The 20,394-nt window shown below is 55.0% G+C and overlaps 1 protein-coding gene across 2 annotated transcripts; it reads right to left on the minus strand.

Moving 5' to 3' along the window:
- Positions 1 to 4,315: 4,315 nt before the first annotated feature.
- INSYN1 (inhibitory synaptic factor 1) lies at positions 4,316 to 16,410 on the minus strand. Of its 2 annotated transcripts, none has more exons than XM_067029333.1 (3): positions 15,367 to 16,410; positions 14,238 to 14,360; positions 4,316 to 5,119 (listed from the first exon to the last, which is right to left on the minus strand). In XM_067029333.1, exons 2-3 carry the CDS (start codon positions 14,307 to 14,309, stop codon positions 4,412 to 4,414), a joined length of 780 nt encoding a protein of 259 aa, XP_066885434.1. In that variant the 5' UTR covers positions 14,310 to 14,360; positions 15,367 to 16,410; the 3' UTR covers positions 4,316 to 4,411. The 2 variants fall into 2 exon arrangements, with proteins under 2 accessions (XP_066885434.1, XP_058913054.1); XM_059057071.2 differs by having other exon boundaries at positions 14,238 to 14,946; positions 15,367 to 16,409.
- Positions 16,411 to 20,394: the final 3,984 nt, after the last annotated feature.

Genomic DNA, 20,394 nt, shown 5'->3' on the forward strand with positions numbered 1-20,394 from the left:
ATATAGTGTAAATAATAACAGCAATGGTAAATCCCCAGCTCCGCCAATTTCCTACTGTGCAACTTTGAACAAACTCCTTATTTGTTCATCAGCTCCCTCACCTGTAAAATAAGAATCGTGGTTCATCCGTTTATTTAATACATAATTATTGAGCAACCTATTATGTGCCAGGCACAACCTAATCTGTCATTTAGTGTTAGTTAAGAGATGCAGCACAGGGCCCAGCATGTACTAGGTGGTTGATAAGTGTCAGTTTTCTTATACAAGCTGCAGCTGGAGGATGGGAGGTAGGTGGGGGGAGGGAGGGGTTGGGACAGAGAAAGGGAACTCAGGAGGGGCAGAGGTGGAAGGCTGGGCCTGCCTTGAATTCCCAGCTTCCTTCCTGCCCTTTTTTCCTTCTCTTGACAGAGCCTCGCTTTGTCTGTAAAGGGCGGGGGATGGTGCTGGGGCCTCTGAATAGTTTGCCCCTCTTTCTGCCCCTTGGTTTCATCAGACTACTTCTGTAGACTAGATCATCTGTCCGTTGCCTGTAAAATGGTGACAGTGTCTTATTCTCAGACATTGGGGTACTGCAATGTGCCCGCCCCATTAAAGTGGCATCAGGCTGAGGACCCCTGCCCCCACAAGGACATGTCCCAGAGCTGTCTCCTCACTAAGCTGGTATCCTGCCTCAAGTTTCAGGTTCCTTTCTCAGGGATCACAGGCTGGACCCAAGAAGCCTGTGGGCTTCTCAGCACTGAAACCCCACACTCTTCCGTTTTGACATTGCCCTACCCCCAGCCACACCAGACCAGACCCTCACAGAGCGTTGTGTGTATGTGTGTGCACAAGCAACATGAGATCTGGTATGTAGGAAGTCTGCAATAAAAGCTGATTGAATGAATGCACAATGGATCCCCTCTGCAAATGGGGCTCATTCATTCATTCAACAAACATTTATTGAACTCATAATCCGTTTGGTTCCAGGCTCTGTGTCAAGGGCTGTGACATTCAGGTTAACAGTAGCCAAGCTCTCCAAAGACTGAATGGCATTCACAGGTTTCCTGCTCCTAACAGCCCCAGGCCCACCTGGCTCTTAGAGCACCAGGCACCTCCCTCACCCCCAGAGACAAGAGCACTGACTCCACCACAGATTTTGACTGCAGCAGATGTTCGAGTGCTGAGTCATTGACTTGAGGTCTAATCCTGGTGCCATAACCCATCCTGTGCCCTTAGGCAAATTATTTAACTTCTTAGAGCCTCAGTTGCCTCATCTGGAAAACAGGCATAAATAAAAGTGCTTATCTCATATTTGCTGTGAGGAATAAATGAGATGAGGCACATGTTTAGAGCAACACCCAGTGCATAGCATGTGCTCGATGAATGTGAGCTGTTACTACGACGACTCTTGCTCACTCTTGTGTCACAAGCGCTTACCTCCCTCTGTCTCCTCCACAGCACCGGCCAGCACAAGCCCGAGTACACAGGAGGTGGTCAGCGAAATAAGACCTCTTGGAAACAGGGAGATCTGATGGGACATTTTGGGTAAGGAAACCCAGAAACCAGCAAAGGCGTGGAGGTGGGGAAGAGCCGGGAGGGATTGTGCCTGGAGGAGCAGGAAGATCAAGGGGAAGGTCTCAGGGATGGCAGCGTCTGCTCAAGGACGGGAAGCTCACTACAGAAGCAGCAGGTTCAGTGGCTCAACAACTCTGACTGTCCTAGTTCTTTTCCTAGCTGGCCACGTTCTGCATTTCAAGTCATAAGAAAGCCATGGGGATCACACTCCACTGTCAGCGAGGCCTGGACTGGATGTGGCATAATTATGAAGGAAGACCAGTAATTTGGGAGGCCTTCCAGAACAAATACCCACTTCCTCCTCTTCCAGGACACCCTCACACCTCTGCCCTATTTGGGGCAAGTAGTCAGGTGGTGGGCCAGAGAACAGGTCTGGCTAACTGATGGATGTTAGCCATGACCACATACAATCACAGAGAGCCAGAGTGGGGGGTGGAGAGGGGGTTACCAGGAAAGGACAATGCCTTACCCAGGGCTCTGTCAGAGATCCCTGGCTCTGGGTCTGTTTCTTCCTTGGTGAAATGGATACTATTCTGTAGGTTTCTTTCCCCTGTTGTAAAGATGAAAGACGGTAAGGCTAAAACCAATCTTGCCATTGGAAAAGAAAATCCAGGGTTGGAGATAGAACTGGATGTCTTCCTTCAGAGCTAGGTGTGCCCATAACTGGGGTGGGGTGGGGCTGCCCTGGACTGCTCCCTCCTCACTGTCAGATACGGCAGAACCCAGCTGGTCCTGGGCCCCTGGCATTCATCCTGTGAGCCAGGGTCCCATCATTGATCAGCCCCAACTGCCTGAGAACTTCCTGGGGCTGATAAAGGAGCTCAGACCCCTGGCTCTCAGGCCTGGGCTGTGGAGGGCTAGCCATGGTCCACCACACCCCTGGATTTCCACCCTGGAGGTTGCACCTTGCCTCACATCTTTAGGGCTCTGACTTTAACCCCTAGCCAGAGGGGAGATTCCAACACTGCAAAGCATGCGTCCCAGGCCTGGCCCATCTCATCCTGATAGCATCCCCAGCATCTGCTCAACTGGCCTGCACAATCTCTAGCTCCTGTACTGCTGCGGCTGGACAGCGCCTCCTCTGGCCCCTGAGGCAGGGGCAGTAGGTGCTGCCAGGTTGCCGGTCAGGCCCTCCCGGGCCCCCATGTGCAGCAGGGGGGTCCCCAAAGAGTGGTGTCCTTACCTCCCTGATCTGAGCGAGGGGCAGTGAAGCAAGCTGCCGTGATCTCCGGAACTCAAGCTGCTGTGGGGGACAGTGAAGCAGTGACCCAGGTACAGCTCCCATTCCATGGGAGTGGCTTCTTTGCCCACTCCACTCAGGACTCCCCACCTGGAAAACACTGGAATCTGGGTTGGGTTGCACTGACCACAATGCACATCCAGTGCCTTGGTGCTTACCAACTGCTTTCACATTCCCCATTTTGTCAAAGCCCCATAGCCCCCAGTGAGGTAGGCGAAGACTGTCAGCCCTATTTTATAGATGAGGTAGATAGGCTCAGAGAGGCAAATGGATTTGCTCAAGGTCACACTGCTGCTAGATAGCAGAGCCAGGTATAACCTGGAAACCACATGCTCATGGTGGGCAGAGTGGCACAGGCTCTGTGACTTTGGGCCAGTTACTTAACCTCTCTGAACCTCAGTCTTCTCATGTGAAAAATGGGGATAGTGATAGTTCCTATCTTGTTGGGTTATTGTGAAGATTAAATGAGATAATGCTGTAAAATGACCTCGGCATAGTAGTCGCATGGGGACCTGCTCAATAAATGTGAGCAATGATTGTGGTTATTATCCCAAGAATACTCAGATGCTATCCCTGTGTAGGCCACAGCCCAGATGAAGCCCTGTTGTTACCTCTAGGCTCCCATTTTGTCTCTGTTGGTGTCATTCAAGACCCGCTAAGCTGGGCTCAGGGTCCCAGTGTGGAGAAGCAGGGACAGAGCAGGGCCACTGGACTCCTCTCCAGGGCTGCCTGCCTGGGGAAGGGGGCTGGGAGCCTGTGTATGGCTCTGGCTCACAGCCCCATGGCGGTGGCTGCCTGCTTTCTCGTGTGGACCTCAGGTCTGCTCAGGGCCAAGCAGGGACTGACTGAGATTCTGCCCTGAGTCTTTGATCCCTAGAGGTCAAGGCTGAGCATGGGAGCTGAAAGGATCAGGAGTGGTCTAGGCTCTCCAAACAAATCTCAGCCCAGTCCAGCCTGGCCCTCCAGGGTCTATGGAAGCCCAATTTCCCAGCATGGAGGCCCGCACGTGGAAGAGCTTGTTCCTCCTCTATGTGCTGGGCAACCCTGAGACGGGAGGAGGGTGGGATTGTATATATCCAGGTAAGTTTGTCTTTGGGAAGCAGAGGCAAAAGTCAGCCTCAGAGTAAAAGGCACGGGGGTGTGAGTGATCCTGGGCCCAGCTGGAGTGATGCCACCCCCAGGCCCTCGGTCCTGCAGTCTCCTCTGAATTACACCAACCGTCAGCCCTGGGCTTGGACACTGCTGCTTGAGAGCCTGCCTCCTACTTATGAATGCCCTCCAGGACAAGGCCCAGGCCAGCAGCCAGACTCCACCCCCGTGCTCTGGGGTCTGCAAGAGGAGTCCCAGGTAAGACCTCCCCCACCTCACCTGCATACTTTTGGACACCCTCTTCAGGAGCCCTGCCATGAGAAGGAAGGGAGGGTAGTTCTGGCCACACTTCCTGAGACCTAAGAGGTGAGTAGGCATCTCTGTGTCTAAGATGAGCTCTGTGAAAGCTTTGGGGCCTGTGGGGCCGGATCCTTAGCATTTTAAAATTTTATTATGACTGCGTTTGTTTAAATATATATATATTTATAGCTCTATGTGCCCACCACCCCCCAGCTCCCTCCCCGGCCCCTAGTTTTTCCCCTTGGCTTTCTGTCTGGTGGCCATGTAGGGCAGCACCGTCTGAGTGCTCTTGTCTGACACCGTTTGGGTGCTGCTGTTTCTTGTGACCCTTCGGGTCTGCTCGGGGGCCAAGGTGGGGCCTGAGCGGCGGCCATTCAGTGGAGAGCGCCTCGGCTTGTAGGGAGCCGGGGAGGGCTTGAGGGGGCCCGCGTGGGCCTCTGTGTGGGGAGGCTCCGGGGACAGGCCCACCTCCTCCTCGCCGTCCCCCTCCTCGTCGTCACAGCACAGAGCATGGTAGAGCACTTTGTCGCTGAACCGCACCCTCTCCCGTGTGCCCGGGGTCCGCTGGGGCAGCTGGCCCTTCACAGGGCCAGCGCTGAAGGCCTCCTCGCTGGAGGAGTCCGGGGTCTCCACCCGGGGCCCGTTGGGGATGGGCATGCTGCCATTCATGAGCCGGTAGTCAGGGCCAGCCCCCGGCCGGGTCGACTCGGGGCCGTCCACGGAGTCTGAGGGGGTGGAGATGTCCAGGAAGGAGCAGAACTCCCAGCTATCCGAGAGGATGTCAGCTGTCATAAAGTCCAGGTGGCCCAGGTCAAAGGGGCCGCCCACGCCCACCTTGTCACTGCTGGAGGTGCTGCTCACAGTGGCTGTGGTCCAGTCATCTGGCTCCAGTTCGAAGTCGAAGTCCGAGGTTAGCTTATCGATCTGGCTCACCACCTGGCCAGGGAAGGGGAGAGGAGTGAGAGGGGCCAGGCAGTGGCCAGCATCACCTAGGTGTGAGTGTGCCCCGTCCCACCCTACTACACCCCCCGGCTGATGACCCTACAGGACACGACTGGACTTGAGGTTACCGGTTTGTTTGCCCTGTTGAGGGCCCAAACTGGACCAGGGTGAACAGAGCTGGTTCTGGCCATTCCCCTGGTTCCACTCCTCAGTGTCTTTGGGGAAAGGGGGATGCCTTCCAGCCCTGCACCCCATCCATTCACACACCCCTCTGCCCCAAAGCCAGCTGCTCTTCTGGGGGGGCAGCCCTGGTGCTCAGAGCTTGATCTTCCTTTGGTTGACAGGGGGCCATTTAAAAAGGGCTGAGAGACTCCAGCAAGGCCACTCAGTGGTAGGATGAGCAGCCCACCCACCCTTGGAGAGGAAATGATACATGGTAACTGCAAAGAAGACTCTGTCCAGGCTTTCTGAAGCATCCTGGACCAGCCCCTGTAGTGGGCCAGCGAGTACCCGCCATGGGTCTCCACCACCCCACCCCTGCATAGCCCTGGAGGCTCCTCCATGCTCCCCTTCCCTGACTCTTGATGAGTGAAGAACAATCCTGGTTTGATGCGGAAGGGATAAAGTAAGCATTATTTGGTAAGCAATAAGAAAACCAGCCATCCTGGGCCCAGAACTGCTGGTTAAGTGCCCTCAGGGGCTACAGAGGTCACTGCACACACCTGCCCCACATGCGGTGAAGCCCTGTTTCATGCAGGAGGCCCTGCCTCAGGACAACCCTTGCCTAGGCCACTGTCGGCACAAACATCAGCAATGAAGACAGTGAGGGAGAAAGGGAGACCCAGTCAGACATAGGGAGAGGACAGAGCAAGGGGAGGAGAGGAGATTCAGGCCAAAATCCAAACCAGTAGAACAACAGCAACAAAAGCAAAGCGGAGGGACCAAGAGACCCAAAGACAAAGACATAGACAGTGAGTCATCAGGCCCAGGGGCTAGCTCCCAGCCCTCTCCAGTGCTCTTTCCCTGGGGTCAGAGAGGTCAGTTAATTCATTAACTAATGAAGTCCCTAATTCAACAAACATTTACTGAAGATGACTGCTGTCCAGGGATGTGCTAGGTGTTCAGCAAGGAGTGGGGGTGGTGAGTGCCTCAAAGTGCAAGTGGAAAGCAAGGACAAAGATGATGGGTCAGGAGGAGTCTGGCTCAGAGAGACGTCTACTGCGTCAGGAGTCGGGAGCTCTGACGCTGGCAACCTGGTCAGTCGTTTTCCCTCTCTAGGTCTCAGTTTCTCAGTCTGTAATGGGGAGTTGGGTGACTAGTTTATCTCCAAGCTTCCTTCCATCTCTGAGATTCTAGGACTCTGTATTTAGAGGAGTGACTTGAGAAGCTGTTTTGGGGTGTCAGTGCCTAGGGATGCCCACTTCCCACAGCCCCAGACCAGGGATGGAAGGAACACTCAGCTGAGGCCTATGGAAGAGCTGGGGGAGTCAAGACACCTGGGTTCCTGATTCGGCTTAGACATCAAATGTTCTGTGTGTCTTTGAGTAACTCACATAACCTCTCTGGACTTCAACTTCACTCACCACCAAGTGGGTATGATAATCTCAGGCCTGCCAACCTCACCACAGCTTCCTGAGGAACAATGAGAAGGCAGTAAAAGGGCTTCGTGGGGGCACTGGTGATAAAAGTGACATCATCTCCCATCTCTGAGCACCTACTATGTGTCAGGCTTTCCACCCACGAGATCATCTTCTCCTGAGTTTATGGATGATGGGCCAGAGGCACCAGTCACCAGGGTCCTGAGATTCCCGCCTCTGCCGGCCCTGCAACACTGCACATGGCTGAGGTGCTGCCATGATTTCTGGGATTGGACAGGCAGTGGGGATAGGGCTCTACCCTCCAGTCTGACCACCCCAGTCCCCCATCCTAGAATGACTCCCCCACTTCAGAGAAGCTCGCATCCCCCTGAAACCCTTGCTTAACCCAAGCCCCACCTGAGAGCTGGTGGGAGCCCTGGACTAGAGTAGGGGCTCTCAAACCCAGGTGCACATCAACTCCCCAGAGTTTCCAATTCAGTAGGTCCCAGTGGGGCTCAAGAGGTGCATGTCTAACAAGCTTCCAGGTGATGCTGCTGCTGCCGCTGTTGGTGCAGGAACAGACTTTGAGGACCACTGGCCTAGGGGACTGGGGATTTAAGCTGGTGAAAAATAGCACCCCAGGGCATGGCCACCCTGGGGAGAGGCCCTGTGCCCCTGGGACAGCCACACAGTCTAATTAGACTCTGCTGATCAAGCAAAGCTGCCGAGAGGCTGCTGCTGTCTGAGGGTGGGAGGATGATGGTAGGAATCTGGAGTTAAATGACTCGGCTGTGAATTCACAGGGTTGCCTGTGGCCAGGCCAGGCCCCCGAAGCTGGGCTCCTAATCCCCTGTGAGGAAGATGCAGGGTCCACAGGGCAGGAGCCCTAGAGCCTCAGGCCTGGACACTCTTCCCGCCCAAGAAGCCCTTGCCGGCCACCTGCTCAGGAGGCCTTCACGTCCAGGCCCTTCCCCTTCTCCATGAGAATGCCCCTCTCTGTTTCCATTCTGGGAGAGTGGAGGGAAGGAAGGGAGGGAGGTCTGGGCTCAAGTCCCAAGTCTGTCCCATCTTGGCTAAGAGGCTTGAGAGGCAGGTGATTTCCCTCTCCATGTCTCATTTCCTCCCCTGTAAAATAGGAGGACACACCTCTACTCACCAGACGTTGGGGATTCAGTAGGTAGGAATGTGCTTTAAACTGAAGAGTCTGCACAGCCAAGCACTTAAGAATCTGGACTCTGCAACCGGGCCTGGGGACCCAGATTGTATGCAGGGCCTGGGTCAGTCCACAAACCCTGCTGCCTGTCTCTGGTGCCTCATTTCATGGGGCCAGTTAGGAGGGCAGGAAAAGGGTAGGCCCCAGGCTACCTACTCCTCTGCTTTGGCTGTCTTGAAATCTATGATTTCTCTCTGAGATTTAATAATCATTTTGCCTACATGTAATTTGGGATTGTCTTGGAGTGCAGGGAAATAATTATATACACAAAAGGAAAGAGAGGGGGAGAGAGAGAGAATGGAACCACAGGAATCACAGAACCACAGAACCTTGAAGCCAGGAGGGACAGGAGACACCGCTGAGACCACCCTTCTCATTGTGCTTGCTGACGGGGACTAGAAAGATCTGAGCTGAGACTGGAAGTCAGGGGTTAAGGACGGGAATCACCTGCTCTACAGGGAGCAAGAGTGAACACTAGAGAGGAAGGGCAGGGCTAAGGGCTGTGACAAAACCTGCTGGGGGCCCCAGGCCCTGTCCCAAGGGTGTCTACAACCTCTGTCCTGGTCACATCCTCAGCTGCACACCCCTGAACACTGCACCCATCCAGTCTCCCCACTGACAGCAGCTTCCTGTCCAGCTCCTGCTGCATCCAGGGAACTTCCTAAGCAGCCAGCAGGAACACATCACCTCTCTGCTTCCAGCACTTCACTGCTCCCCAAACTCCTGAGCCTCCCAAACACAACCCCACAGCAAATCTGGTCACAGGTCCTGTTCTCTCCAGCAAGCAGCCTCCTCCCTGCCAGGCCTGCCCCCTCACCTGCCCAATTCACTCCACCGAGCTCACTTGTGCCTCTGGGCCTCACCTGGAATGTCTCCGTTCTTTCCCACTCATTCCCTCTCACTTCCATAAGGAAGTCTTCCCTGACCCCCAGTTGAGGACAGGTTCCCTGTGAAAGGCTCTGAAAGTACCCTGCACCTCTCCTTATTTTCCAGTAGTTATCACTGCTACCATTTTGTGTGCAGATGTTATAAGGTCGTTGATGTCTCTTTCCTCACTAGACAGGAAGCCCCATGAAGGGCAGGACTGGATCTGTCTTGCCCACCATTGCATCCCAAGTTTGGCACAGGGATTGGCACGTTCTTTACAAATATAGCTTTTGAATGAGTGGATGAGTTGAGACAGAGGGCTTAATAAAACCACTTGGGGATTCTTTTTTGAGAAAAAGTTCCATGGGCTTGGACACCCCAACACTGCCCACCCTAGCCTGCCCTCCAGCCGTGGGTGAGACCCCTCTCCAAAGAAAGCATGTCTGTGTCCCCTAAGGCACCAGGACTGAGGACCCAGGAGCCCCAGAACCTGTTTATCTTCTCCCCCTTCACCTCTGGCCCCTTCAACTCCCTTGACAAGCTGCTACCTCCTTCCCTCCCTCCCTCCCAGCTCCCCGGGCAGCTGGTTACATAACTGGGGATTCTGCATTATTTATGACCACTGATTATTTTTTAATTCTTGATTATGTTATTTATTGTCTTCCTGGAGGGCTGTGGAGTTGGGGAAGGGGTGGCGGGGAGCGAGTTGACCGTGATTCATGATTTTCATCCTGCAAGTTGGCATAATTGGCCGGGGAGCTTCTCGAATCTGTCTGGAGGAGGAGAACGCAAAGGGGAAAGGGAGGAAAGGAAGGCAATAAAAAAAAAATTAATAGGAAAAAATCCGCACAATTCTTGCTGAGCTGCGGGTGATGGAGCTGACCCACTTTGGCACAGCTCTGTGGTCCCCAGCCTCTCCTGCTCCAGCTGCTTCCTGGCTGGGCCACATTTATCTCATGCCTGAACGGCCCTTGGCTTTCCTTGCCACCTCATACTCAGCGCCTTGCCGAGGTGACTGCACAATCACCACCGGGCCTGCTCCCCATGAAAATTGGGTGGGGGGATCCTCCACCACCACCCCTGGCTGTGCAATGTTTGTGCCCACCCCTCCATCCTCCTGAGGTGTTCAGACCTAGGTGGGCAACTGTGCCCTTAAGTTATGTCCTACCCAAGAGTCAGTGATGATGTGAGAGACACCGGCTGATCAACACAAGAGACAGTTTTGAGCCTCCATGCTGAGCGATATCTTGGGGAGGGAGCAACCAAGGAGGAAGAGGCCAAGTAACCTGCTCAAGGTAAGCTCAACATCCAAGAGGCCAAAGGCAAGCCCCTTATCCCTGGCCTTGGGGGCTCCCAGTTGATAGGAAACAGGGAGAGCAGCGGGGAGGCAGACTCCCACTCCGAAACACAACCAGGAGATTCCTGGAGAGCATGTGGGATTCTCACTGAGGACAAAATCCAAATTCCATACCGTGGCCTGCAAGGGCTCTGTGTAATCTGACTCCCTGCTCCCTCTCTGACTTCCTGCTTTTCTCCTGGTTCACTCCACTTTAGCTGCACTGGCTTCCTTGCTGATCCTGAACACACTGAGCCCATTTCTTCCTCAGGATCTTTGCACAGGCTGTTTCCACTGCCAGGAAGGCTCATCCCCTAAATACCACCCTCACTTCCTTTGGTTCTCTGTTCAAAAGCCATCTTATTGGAAACCCCCTTCATATCCCCATATCATTGTCACTCTCTATTCCCTTTCCTTTCTGCAAGAGGATGGGACTGCCTACTGCAGGAGGTACTAAATGGTGCCAGCCAGGAGGTCAGGGTCCTGGCTTTGACCTCCCTGATGGTAGCTAAGAAGCTGATGTGACTCCAGAAGAACAAAGCCATACACAGAGTGAGGAGCTGGGCAGTGCTAGAATATTTCATTAATAATATCTAACAGATATGGAGTGAGTTTTGTGCCCATCCCTGTGCTAAGTACTTTATATATAATATCACATTTAATTCTCACAACAACCCTGGGGCTGGGGGGTGGGGTGGGGAGTGTAAAATTTGTTATCCTCATTTACATGGGAAAACAGAAGCACAGAAAGGTAAAGAAAGTTTCCCAAGTTCACACAGCTAGGTAGGGGGCAGATCTTGGATTTGAACCAGAGACATCTGGCTGTGGAGCCCATGCTCTTAGCCCATAGGCTGTGCTGTGTCTCCAAGTTAAGATCCACAGAATTCTGAGGAGCTTAGAGAGCCTGCTGGGATTGGCCTGGCATTCTGGAGTATTGGGGAACCTAGGAGAGATGAGGGCTAATTAATGATTGACCGTCATATCCCTCTGCAGCACAATTTTAGCTTTCAAAGCGTTTACATTCCTCACCTCACTTAGTCCATCAAACTACTTTCCCCATTCATGGGACAGAACTTGTTCCTCATCGCCTGGGAGGCCAATGGCAGAGCTACAGCAGGGGTTTGGAAGGGTAGGGGAGGTATGGGACAGGAAACTCCAAATCCTTTAGGGGTGTGAGTAGGTGTTGGCCTCCTTACCACATGCCAAACCCTGATGAAACCCTAAGATCATACTGAGGTGAGAATGATCATCATCCCCATCTCAGAGGAGCAGACTGAGGCTCAGGGGCCTGGGAAGGGAGTGCACTGGTGTCCCTCGTCTTTCTACGAACTTCAGGCTGTATGCTCAAGAGGGTGAGGAGAGTCTGCCATGATCAGTGGTGTCTGGGGCTGGGGAAGGGAGCAGCAGAGAGAGAGGAGAATGACAGAAGGGGACACAGCTAAGCCCTTCCTCTCTGCTGGCCTTGCTCCTTCATCAAGCATCCTGTGCTACTCCCCAGCAGTCTTGCATGTGAATCTTGTCTTCACATCTAAGTGCTTTGTCCCCCTGGCACGAGAACCCCATTGGTGAGCCCTGAGCTGGTACTGCCCGGGGAGTGGGGTGTGATGAGGGAAAAGTGTCTGCCACCCTCTCGACCTTGGGCCCATCCACACCCCCAAGGGAAAATGCCATACTAAGCTACTGAGAAGGAGCGCCTGACAGATCCAGCTTTACAGCCCCCGTGGAGGACCAAGATCGCAGGTTCCAGGGAGCAGGGGGACTGAAACCCTTTACTCCAAATCAGAGCTTGGCGCCCCCCACTCAGTAACCGCATTCCTGACAAATCCCATCCAACAGGAAGTCAGTTATGGCATCTATTCTTCTGCCTGGGCTTCCCAGAGCCTCACCTGCCTTCTACAACACTTCCTCTGCCCATCGCCCCATGTCCAGACCCTGCTTGGGGGATGGGGGAACTCTGAGGTCTGATGCCCCCTCCCAGCTGGGTGCCATTGGCAGCGGGAAGGCTGTGGCATACGGGGTAGACTCCGGTTGCCGTAGCAACCTGCCAAAGTCTTGGGTGGAGGCACATGGCCTACAGGGTGTGTGGGGGGAGGGGACTCATCTCTCCCTGTCCTAGCTCAGGCCTCTAGGCTGCAAATCCTGGGAGTCTGAAGCTCTGCTGTCCAAGACATGGGAGTAGGTGAGTGTGTGTGCTGGGAAGGGACATCTAAAAGATCTGCAAATGAATCCTAGCACTTCTGAGCTCCCTGCCTCATCTCTAAAGGATGCTCCTCAGAGCATCACAGCACGAGCATAAGGTATCACCTCTAGAAGACCCCTGTCAAAATGCAAAGATATCAATTAGCCCACCTGCTGAAGCGCCAGAATAGGCAGCAGGAACCTGAGTTCTAGGCTTAGTTCTGCCACTGGTAGGCTGTGTGACCTTGGACAAGCCCCTATCCCTCTCTGGCCTCAGTTTCTTCAACAGCAAATAAACAGGGGTGGTCTGGATGACCTGTGAGATACCTTCAAGCTCTGTATGGCTATTCAAGGAGGGGTGGCAGGTGCCTGGAAGATGCTCAGTTGGGAGTAGGCTCTGAGCTTACTGAAGCTGCCTCCCAGGCTTAGAGTCAATCCTGGCTCTTTCTGGGCAGGCTTGCTGGGGCATAGGTCCCATGCCCCTGCCCAAGACTGAGACTCTGGACAGTTCCCATGGTCCTGATAGAACCACAGAGCATCTGAAATAAGATGGGGCTGGGGAGAGTCAAAGAGGGGACTGTAGTCCTCTGGTCCAATGAGGTTGGGAGAGAAGGGGTTGCTCAGGGGCATCTGGCCTTTGACCTCCAACTGTATTCTCAAAGATGTTCAGTCCAGACCATGGCCAGCCCAGTCTTTGGGAAGAAGCACCACACTTCTCTCTACCTGCAGCAATAGCCATTCCCACCTCCTGAGAAAGGACTTCCTAGTACGCCGCTCCATGAGGCTGCCTCTGGGCAGAGGGGCTGCCCTGCCCAACCCCTGCTTCTGTCCCAGCATTTCCACAACCCCCTCTACTCCGAACATGACTCCCTTCCAACACCCTCTGCTCCTTGGCTCTCAGGCCAGGCTAGAATGCCACTTTCCCAGTCAGGATTTGGTCCGCCATCACCCACTCTCCCCAGCCTTTCTAGCGCCCCCATCTTCCCCACACAGCTGGCTGGGGAGAGCTCAAGCCCATAACACCAGTTCAATCACTCTCCCTGTCATCTCTGCAGGGACCCTGGTTACAAGGAGTTGAAATTTGGCTAAAGTCTGGCTGGTGTAATGGCACCCAGCAGGCAAATTTAGGCCAGCGGCTCAGAACGCGCTGGTCATGCATTTTGGGCTCGAACACAGCCCAGGGGGCAGGGCTGAGGACATGTGTACCTCATTACCCTGGTGATGTGGGAAGCAGTAATTAAACTGGGCTCCACTTAGAGAAACAGAGAGGAACACATATCCCAGGATCTCTCGCTGACTTTTCAGCCTTGGCAAAAACATTCAGAACTGTGGGACGGGGATGCATACCTTCAGAGGAGATTCCTGCCCCTGCCAATGTACTGATACCCACTAGCAGGCCCCTAGACCCACTCCCACCTCAGGGCAGGGAAGACATAGCTGGCTTTAATTTTTCCAGGATCAAGGGTTCTAAGTATCTGTGTGATCTCTGGGGAATGCTCTGAGCTGGGCCTTGAGCAGAGGGGACTGCCTCAGTAGAGCCATCCACACTCTCCCAGGGCCCCTTATAAGCCAGTCAGAGTCTGGGAGGCAGATGGTGGGTCAAAGGTCAGCTTGGATCCCAGAAGAATGTATTCCACTAAGAGGATGCTGTGGGATTCAGTCCTTACTGGCCACCTTGCAGCTCTGAACCATGGACCCACAACATGCTGCCGAAGCAGACTCAGGATCACTGAGGCCCCTCCAGCCCTGGGGTACAGTGAGATCTTCAGCGAAGCAGATTTGGGGAAAGAAGAGCAAGGAGAAGGAATTACCCAGCAGAGTGATCCAGGTGCGCACAGCTTTGAGCGCGCACACACACACACTTAAACACATACGTGTGAGTACGTTTCCTGGGCCAGGCCCAGGAAAACCGGTCTAGGGGCTGCCTGGCCCCTCACTTACCTCCCTTAGCTCCTTGGCCACTTCCTTGAGCTCCCGCAGTATGTCCTCCAGCTGCCCAATGACCATCTTCATGCGCTGTCGAATCCGCTCCCGCTCGCCACCACTGCTGGGGTCGTCACTGGGCTGCCCGAGGTCCGGGGTGCCCCGAATGTTCATCCTTTACCACGTGGCCGCAGGCCTGCCCATACTCCCCCCAACTGGGCACACGCTGCGTCTGCCTCCACGGAGCCCCCCTCAGCCGGGCAGAGCTCCACATCTTAACGGCCCCCTAGCCCACCCTGGCCCTGGGTGGCCCTCACCCAGCCCCTGCCCCCTACCAGCCCGCCTCCTCTACCTCTGGGTGGGGAATGGGACACCCAGAGGGAGACAGAGTCTGACCAAGGGGGGGTCAAGGTGAGGACACCCGAGAGCAGGGGGAGGGGCCTTGGGTCTCAGGAGTGGCCTCTAGGACTTGAAGTGCCTGTGGGTATGCTAAGCTGGACACAGAGGCAGGGGGATGACTCTGCAGGGACTAAGGGTAAGAGATGCCCTTGGGATGGGAGGAAGGCAGCAGTAATCCCCTTACAACTCCTAGGAAACTGCAAAGGCAGAGGTCTCGAGATGCAACTGACACCTGCAGAGGGATGGTGGCTGGGGTCTTCCAGATGTGAAGGGGGCTCCAGATGTGGGTGGCTCTGGGAAGGGAGCTGGATTGGAGGAGGGCAGCCCCCTGCAGAGAGAGGGAGCCTGGAGTCAGCCCTCCCAGGTTGCAGCACCCGCCGGCAACGCTGCTGCCTTCCTCCTCACCCCAGCCTGCACCTTTCCTCGCTGGGGATTTGGTTTTATTTATTTATTTATTTGTAGGGAAGGATGATGGAGGCAGATGCTCTATAGCACAGCCCTTCCCCTAAAGGGAAAACAGGAGCCCCTGCTTTAGAAGCTGAAGTCCTCTGCCTGCGATGGGGCACCCTGCCCTGGCTCTCCCCAACGCCCCCCCGCCAGTCAGGCCTGGCCCCGCTGGTTCACTGGAGGGCCTCTCCAGACATCCATCCTCCCTCCTAGTGCCCCCGGGGTGCCCTCGTTCCCCGCTGGACCTTCCCTTCCCCTGCCCCGCCTTCCGTGAGAACCCCCGCTCTGCTCCTGGACTCACCAAGTGGGGGAGTGGGGGCACCGGCCTTCCTTCTGCGCAGCGTCTGGGGCCAAGTCCCAAGGCGAGGTTGGGGGGCCCCCAAGGCTCCCTAGGGCGGGCTTCTCTCTCTGGACCCTTCGGCCCTTGGCCTCAAGGAGGTCCTCAGAGCCTCCACTGGAGACATCTGGACGGTGGGAGGGGGCGGGGCCTCCACGCTTCAAGGAAGAGGCCAGGAAAAATCTCTCCCAACCCCCGCCGGGCTCTGGTGGGGAATGAGCAAGGGTCCGGTGGGTCCGGGGCTCTGAAGCCACAGGTGAACCGGGCACAGGGCGACCGAGGCGATGCCGGTCCGGTCCCAGCACGCAAGTCAAAGTCTGAGGGATCGGAGGGCGCCGGGATCCCTTCAGCCCACGCCCGGCATTCCCAGGGCTCAGCACCGTCTTGAATTCGCTCTGTCCAGTCCAGATCGGCCGGCTCCGGGCTCTGCCGGGGTCTGCCCTGCCCTGCCCGGAGTGAGCTGGCACCCGTGGGCGCCCGGGGCGCGCTCAGCCCGGACCCCGAATGACCGCGCTCCGGCACCTGCGGCGTCCGGAGCGGCCGCGAGGGTCCGCTCAGCCTAGCCACGGGGTCCCCCGGGGGCGACAACGCTCCCGCGGCTCAGTCCACGGTCGGAAAGGTCCGGAATCTCCGGGCCCCGGCGGGAGGGGCGGTGTTGGCCGCGGGGACCAGGTCCCCGCCGGGCCGGGCCGAGGAAGAGCGGGGCAGAGGGCCCGGCCGGGCTGGGTCTGGCGGCCGGGCGCGGGCGGGAGCGGCGCCGGGCGGAGGAGAGGAGGCGAGAAGAGCAAGAGGAGGAGGCGAGGCGAGGCGAGGCGAGGCGAGGGGAGGGAGCGCGCGGCGGGCCCGGCGGGCCGGGGCGCACGGGGATAGCAGCCTCCGCTCCGCTCCACCGCCTCCCGCCCTATGGCCCTCGGCTCGCAGCCTGGCCAGCCCCCGGGCGCCCGGTTGTGCCGGTGGGGCCACCGGGCGCCGGGTCGGGCTGGGCCTCCCTCGGCCGCCTCGCCCCGCCCTGCCCCGCCGGGCTCCGCGGGCCTGGGCCCGCTTCCCGAGCGCCGCGCCGCCCGCGCCCCGGCCGCCCCCGGCCCGCCCCGCCGCCCCCCGCCGGACTGGCCGCCCGGGCGGGCGCTGGCTCCCTCAACGGCCGCCCGGCTTGCTCGGCTCCTCTCGCCTCGGCGCTGTCAGGGAAGGGGCCGGCCCCGCGCGCCGGGAGGGAGCTTTTAAAGCGACACACACGCCTCCCAGCGCCGAGCGCCGAGCGCGCGAGCCGGGGGGTCTCGCCACCCCGGGGACAGGAAAACGTCCAGCGCTTACGGGGCTGGAGGCGGGCTCGCCCGGGCGCACTCCTGTTGACCTCGGGGCGCGGAGGGGCAGCGGGTTAGGGGCTTACTCAATTCCTTCCTACCTTTCCATAAGCCCCCATTGCCCCTCCCCCACTGCGGTGCGCCCCGGGCTTCCCTTTTGGCTAAATTTCCCGCATCCAGGCCCTCCCCCTTCCCCCATCATACCTCAAACTACTCCCAGACGTTGCCTTAAGTCAGATGCATTAAGAAAATAGAATACTGACAACCTTTACTGAGCACCTACTGTGTGCCAGACTCTGGGCTGGATGGGGCTGGAGGTGGAGATTCTGCAGATGACAGGAATGCATTAGAGACACAGGTCACTTTGTTCAGTTATTCATCCATTTACTCAACATTTATTCAGCACCTTCCGTGTACCAGACCCCACGCTAGACTCTGGCGTCTCAGGAAGGAAAAGCAACACTTAAGGAAGCTCACAGCTTGTGAGGACACTGCTGAGTAAACTCAGGGGTGGTAAACGCAGGGCAAAGGCAAGTTCCAGAAGCAATGGCAGGGGAGGGGGAAGGTGGGAGTTACCCAGGCCAGGGGCTGGCAAGCTCTCCTTGAGACAAGCCCTGAGCTGAATCTCAAAGGATAAGTAGGAGTTACCCAGGTGACTGTCAGTGTGGGGGAAGTGTCGGTGAGCATTCCAGGCAGGGAGGAGGGTGAGAACAGAGGCTCAGAAGCAGAAGTGAGGCAGGGTGGGGGGTTGAACCAACTGTGGCCTTTTAGAGATAACCATTTTGACAGCTCTGTGGAAAGTGGATTTGAGGAAGACCAGATCCTGAGAGACCCAGAGGCCATGGTTAGAAGCTTGGATTTTATCCTGAGGTAGAGGGAAGCTATGGTGTTAGGGAGGAACCCGGTCCTGCTCACCTCTCAGGAGATCCCTCTGGGGCTTTGAGGATGATGGATCTGGGGGCAAGGACACTGGCAGGAGACCAGTTAGGAGGCTATTACAAGAATCGAGCTGAGAGAGGAGGGGCCTGCATGGCAGTAGGGATGGAGAGGAGGCAATGTTTTGAGAAATAATTTAGTAGAACATGGGAGGACTTGGAGACTGGTTGAACTTGGAGAGGGAGTGGGAGTCCAGGATGCCTCTGTTTATAGCTTGAGAAACTAGGTAGATGGTTGTGCTACCCACTGACTTCGAAGAACAGGTCTGGGGTGAAGATGAGGCATCTAATTTGGAACAGGTGGAGATATTCTGAAGACAGTTGAGTATACGATCTATGCCTGGGCTTAAGAGTATTTTTATTTTTTTAATCATCATTAGAGGGGCTGAAATTAACCAGGAAGCCTGTGTAGACCAGTAACAAAAGCAGTAGGTCAGGCTGGAGCCTTGGAAAATAGTCCCTGAGAAAGATGGAGCTTGAGTGGTCAGGGAAGTAAAAGAACCAGGTGAGTGGGCATCATGCAGACTCAGGAGGAGGGTATTTGGAGGAAGCAAGTGCTCCACAGTGTCAAAGGCTGCAGCGAGCAGCTGTGAGAGAAGGAATGGAAAGTATCTATTGCCCTGGTGTTAGGAAGCCAGTGGTGGTGTGGCAGGGGCAGGGTTTTTTGTGGGGTTTTTTTGGTTTTGGGGGGTTTTTTTGGTGAGGAGAAGGTGGGAGGAGGCAGGTTGTTGGGCACTGAGGGCTGAGTGGTTGGTGAGAAATAGGAATTAGTGAGTATAGGTGACATTGTCAAAAGTTCAGATGACAAGGGAGTAAAGATCTTGAACTAGAAGCAGATGAAGGGTCAAGGGAGGTGGGGCTGGATGGTGGTTTGAGGCTGACCCACACGGGGCTTGAATTTCAGGGATGGTGATGTGTCATGGGTGTAACGGTTTCACTTGTTCTCCTAGTTCTCTCAGAGGTATATTCACAGGGGTCCTCTGGAGGCACTGGATCCTGCAGAAGCTGTAAAGGTGTGAATTCAGCTGCCTGGGGTGGGAGAGATGTTCTCCTGGGAAGGTGGATCCAGAGGGCCCACAAATCACTTTGTTTAAAATTTGTGGTAAAATACATATTACAAAAATTTACCATCTTAGTGATTTTTAAGTGTACAGTTCAGTGGCATTAAGTGCATTCATGTTGTTAGGCAACCATCACCACCATCCATCTCCAGAAGTCTTTTCATTGTGCAAAACTGAAATTCTGTACCCATTAAACATTAACTCTCCATCCCCCTCCTCCACCCCCTGGCAACTAGTACCATTCTACTTTTTGTCTCTATGAGTTTGACCAGTTTAGATGCCTCATATAAGTGGAATCATACAGTCTCACCAATCACTTTCATGGAAGCTATGATGTTAATAGATTGCCAAATAAAAAATGGACTGTGCCTGAGAAAACAAAATGAGTTTCTTATCTTAGGTCCATGGAACCATCTGCCCACATCCAGAATGGGGGAGGTATATTTCAGCTTGGGAGTGTTAGGAGACAGTGAACTCAGTTTGAAAGGATGGGATGTGACTACTTAATACCTAATTGATCTTGGGTTGCGTTAATAGAAGTATGATGTTTAGAAGAAGAGAGGTGACGTTTCTTCTGTCCTCTGTGTGGATCAAACTATGTCTAGGACCCCATTTCACTAGGTATGTCCACAGGAGGGCAGCCACAATGGAGGAGGTATGTGTGGTGAAAGGGAGCACTCGTGTGTATGTCCTGTGAAGAAGAGTTAGGCTGGTCAGGGAAGGCTGGAGAAGAGGAGTCTCAGGAGAAGGGGTATCTGTCTGTAAATCCTCAGAGGCTGCCAGAGGGAGAGGTGGTACTCGGGCTCACCTTCCTTAGTATTCGCAGATTGACCCATCCTCCCTTCCCCGAGCCTCCCTGGCCACCTGCCCAGATATCCCATCCTTCAGATCTCTGCTTAGATCCACCCCCCACCTCCAGACAGCCTTCCCTAGCCCTTCAGTCAATAGGGAGGAACAGAAGTACTCTTTTGGACCTTAACCAAATATTTCCCAGGGTATTCATTTAATGTGCTAGCTGTGTGACCTTGGGCAAGTCACTTAACCTCTCTGAACAGGGATAAGGAGCCCATAAACATTTTTATTTTTTCCTGTTTTGGCTGTTTTGCCAAAAAGGAAAAAAAAGTTGTTTTCTACTGTCTCTTTGACTCAGAAAAATAGAGATGATAATAGTACCTACTTTCCAGGGTCATTGTGAGCACATGGAAGTACTTGGCCCAATGCCTGGGACCTGGTAGGTACTCCATAGATGGTAGCTGCTATAGACTCTTTTTAATGGCTTTGTGTCTGTAAGCCTTATTTCCTTGTGAGGCTGTGAACTCCCAGGATGGTGTCTGCCCTTGTCTCTCACATGGACCAGTGGAGTGGACTGTGACAGCTAGTGACTTTTACTTTGTCCTGTTTTCCATCATCCCACTTCATGCATCCCTTTCCTTTGGGAAATTCCTCCCTGTTGTCACATAGTCCTGGTGGGCTGTCTGTTAAAGTGCCCACTGTTCCCACCCATCCCTATCCCATTGCCATCAGGTAGGCATGTGACCCAGACTTCACCAATCACAGAACCCCGTTTTCCAGCACCAGTGATTGGCCCAAGGGGTGAGCACGTTCCCAAGCAGGGCCAATCAGACTCTTTCTCTGGGATTGATATGTGGGTGTGGAGAAGGAAGCCTTCTTTGCACTGGGACACAAAGCTTGATG

The sequence above is a fragment of the Kogia breviceps genome, chromosome 3 (assembly GCF_026419965.1).
Source record: "Kogia breviceps isolate mKogBre1 chromosome 3, mKogBre1 haplotype 1, whole genome shotgun sequence".
NCBI classification, from domain to species: Eukaryota; Metazoa; Chordata; class Mammalia; order Artiodactyla; family Physeteridae; genus Kogia; species Kogia breviceps.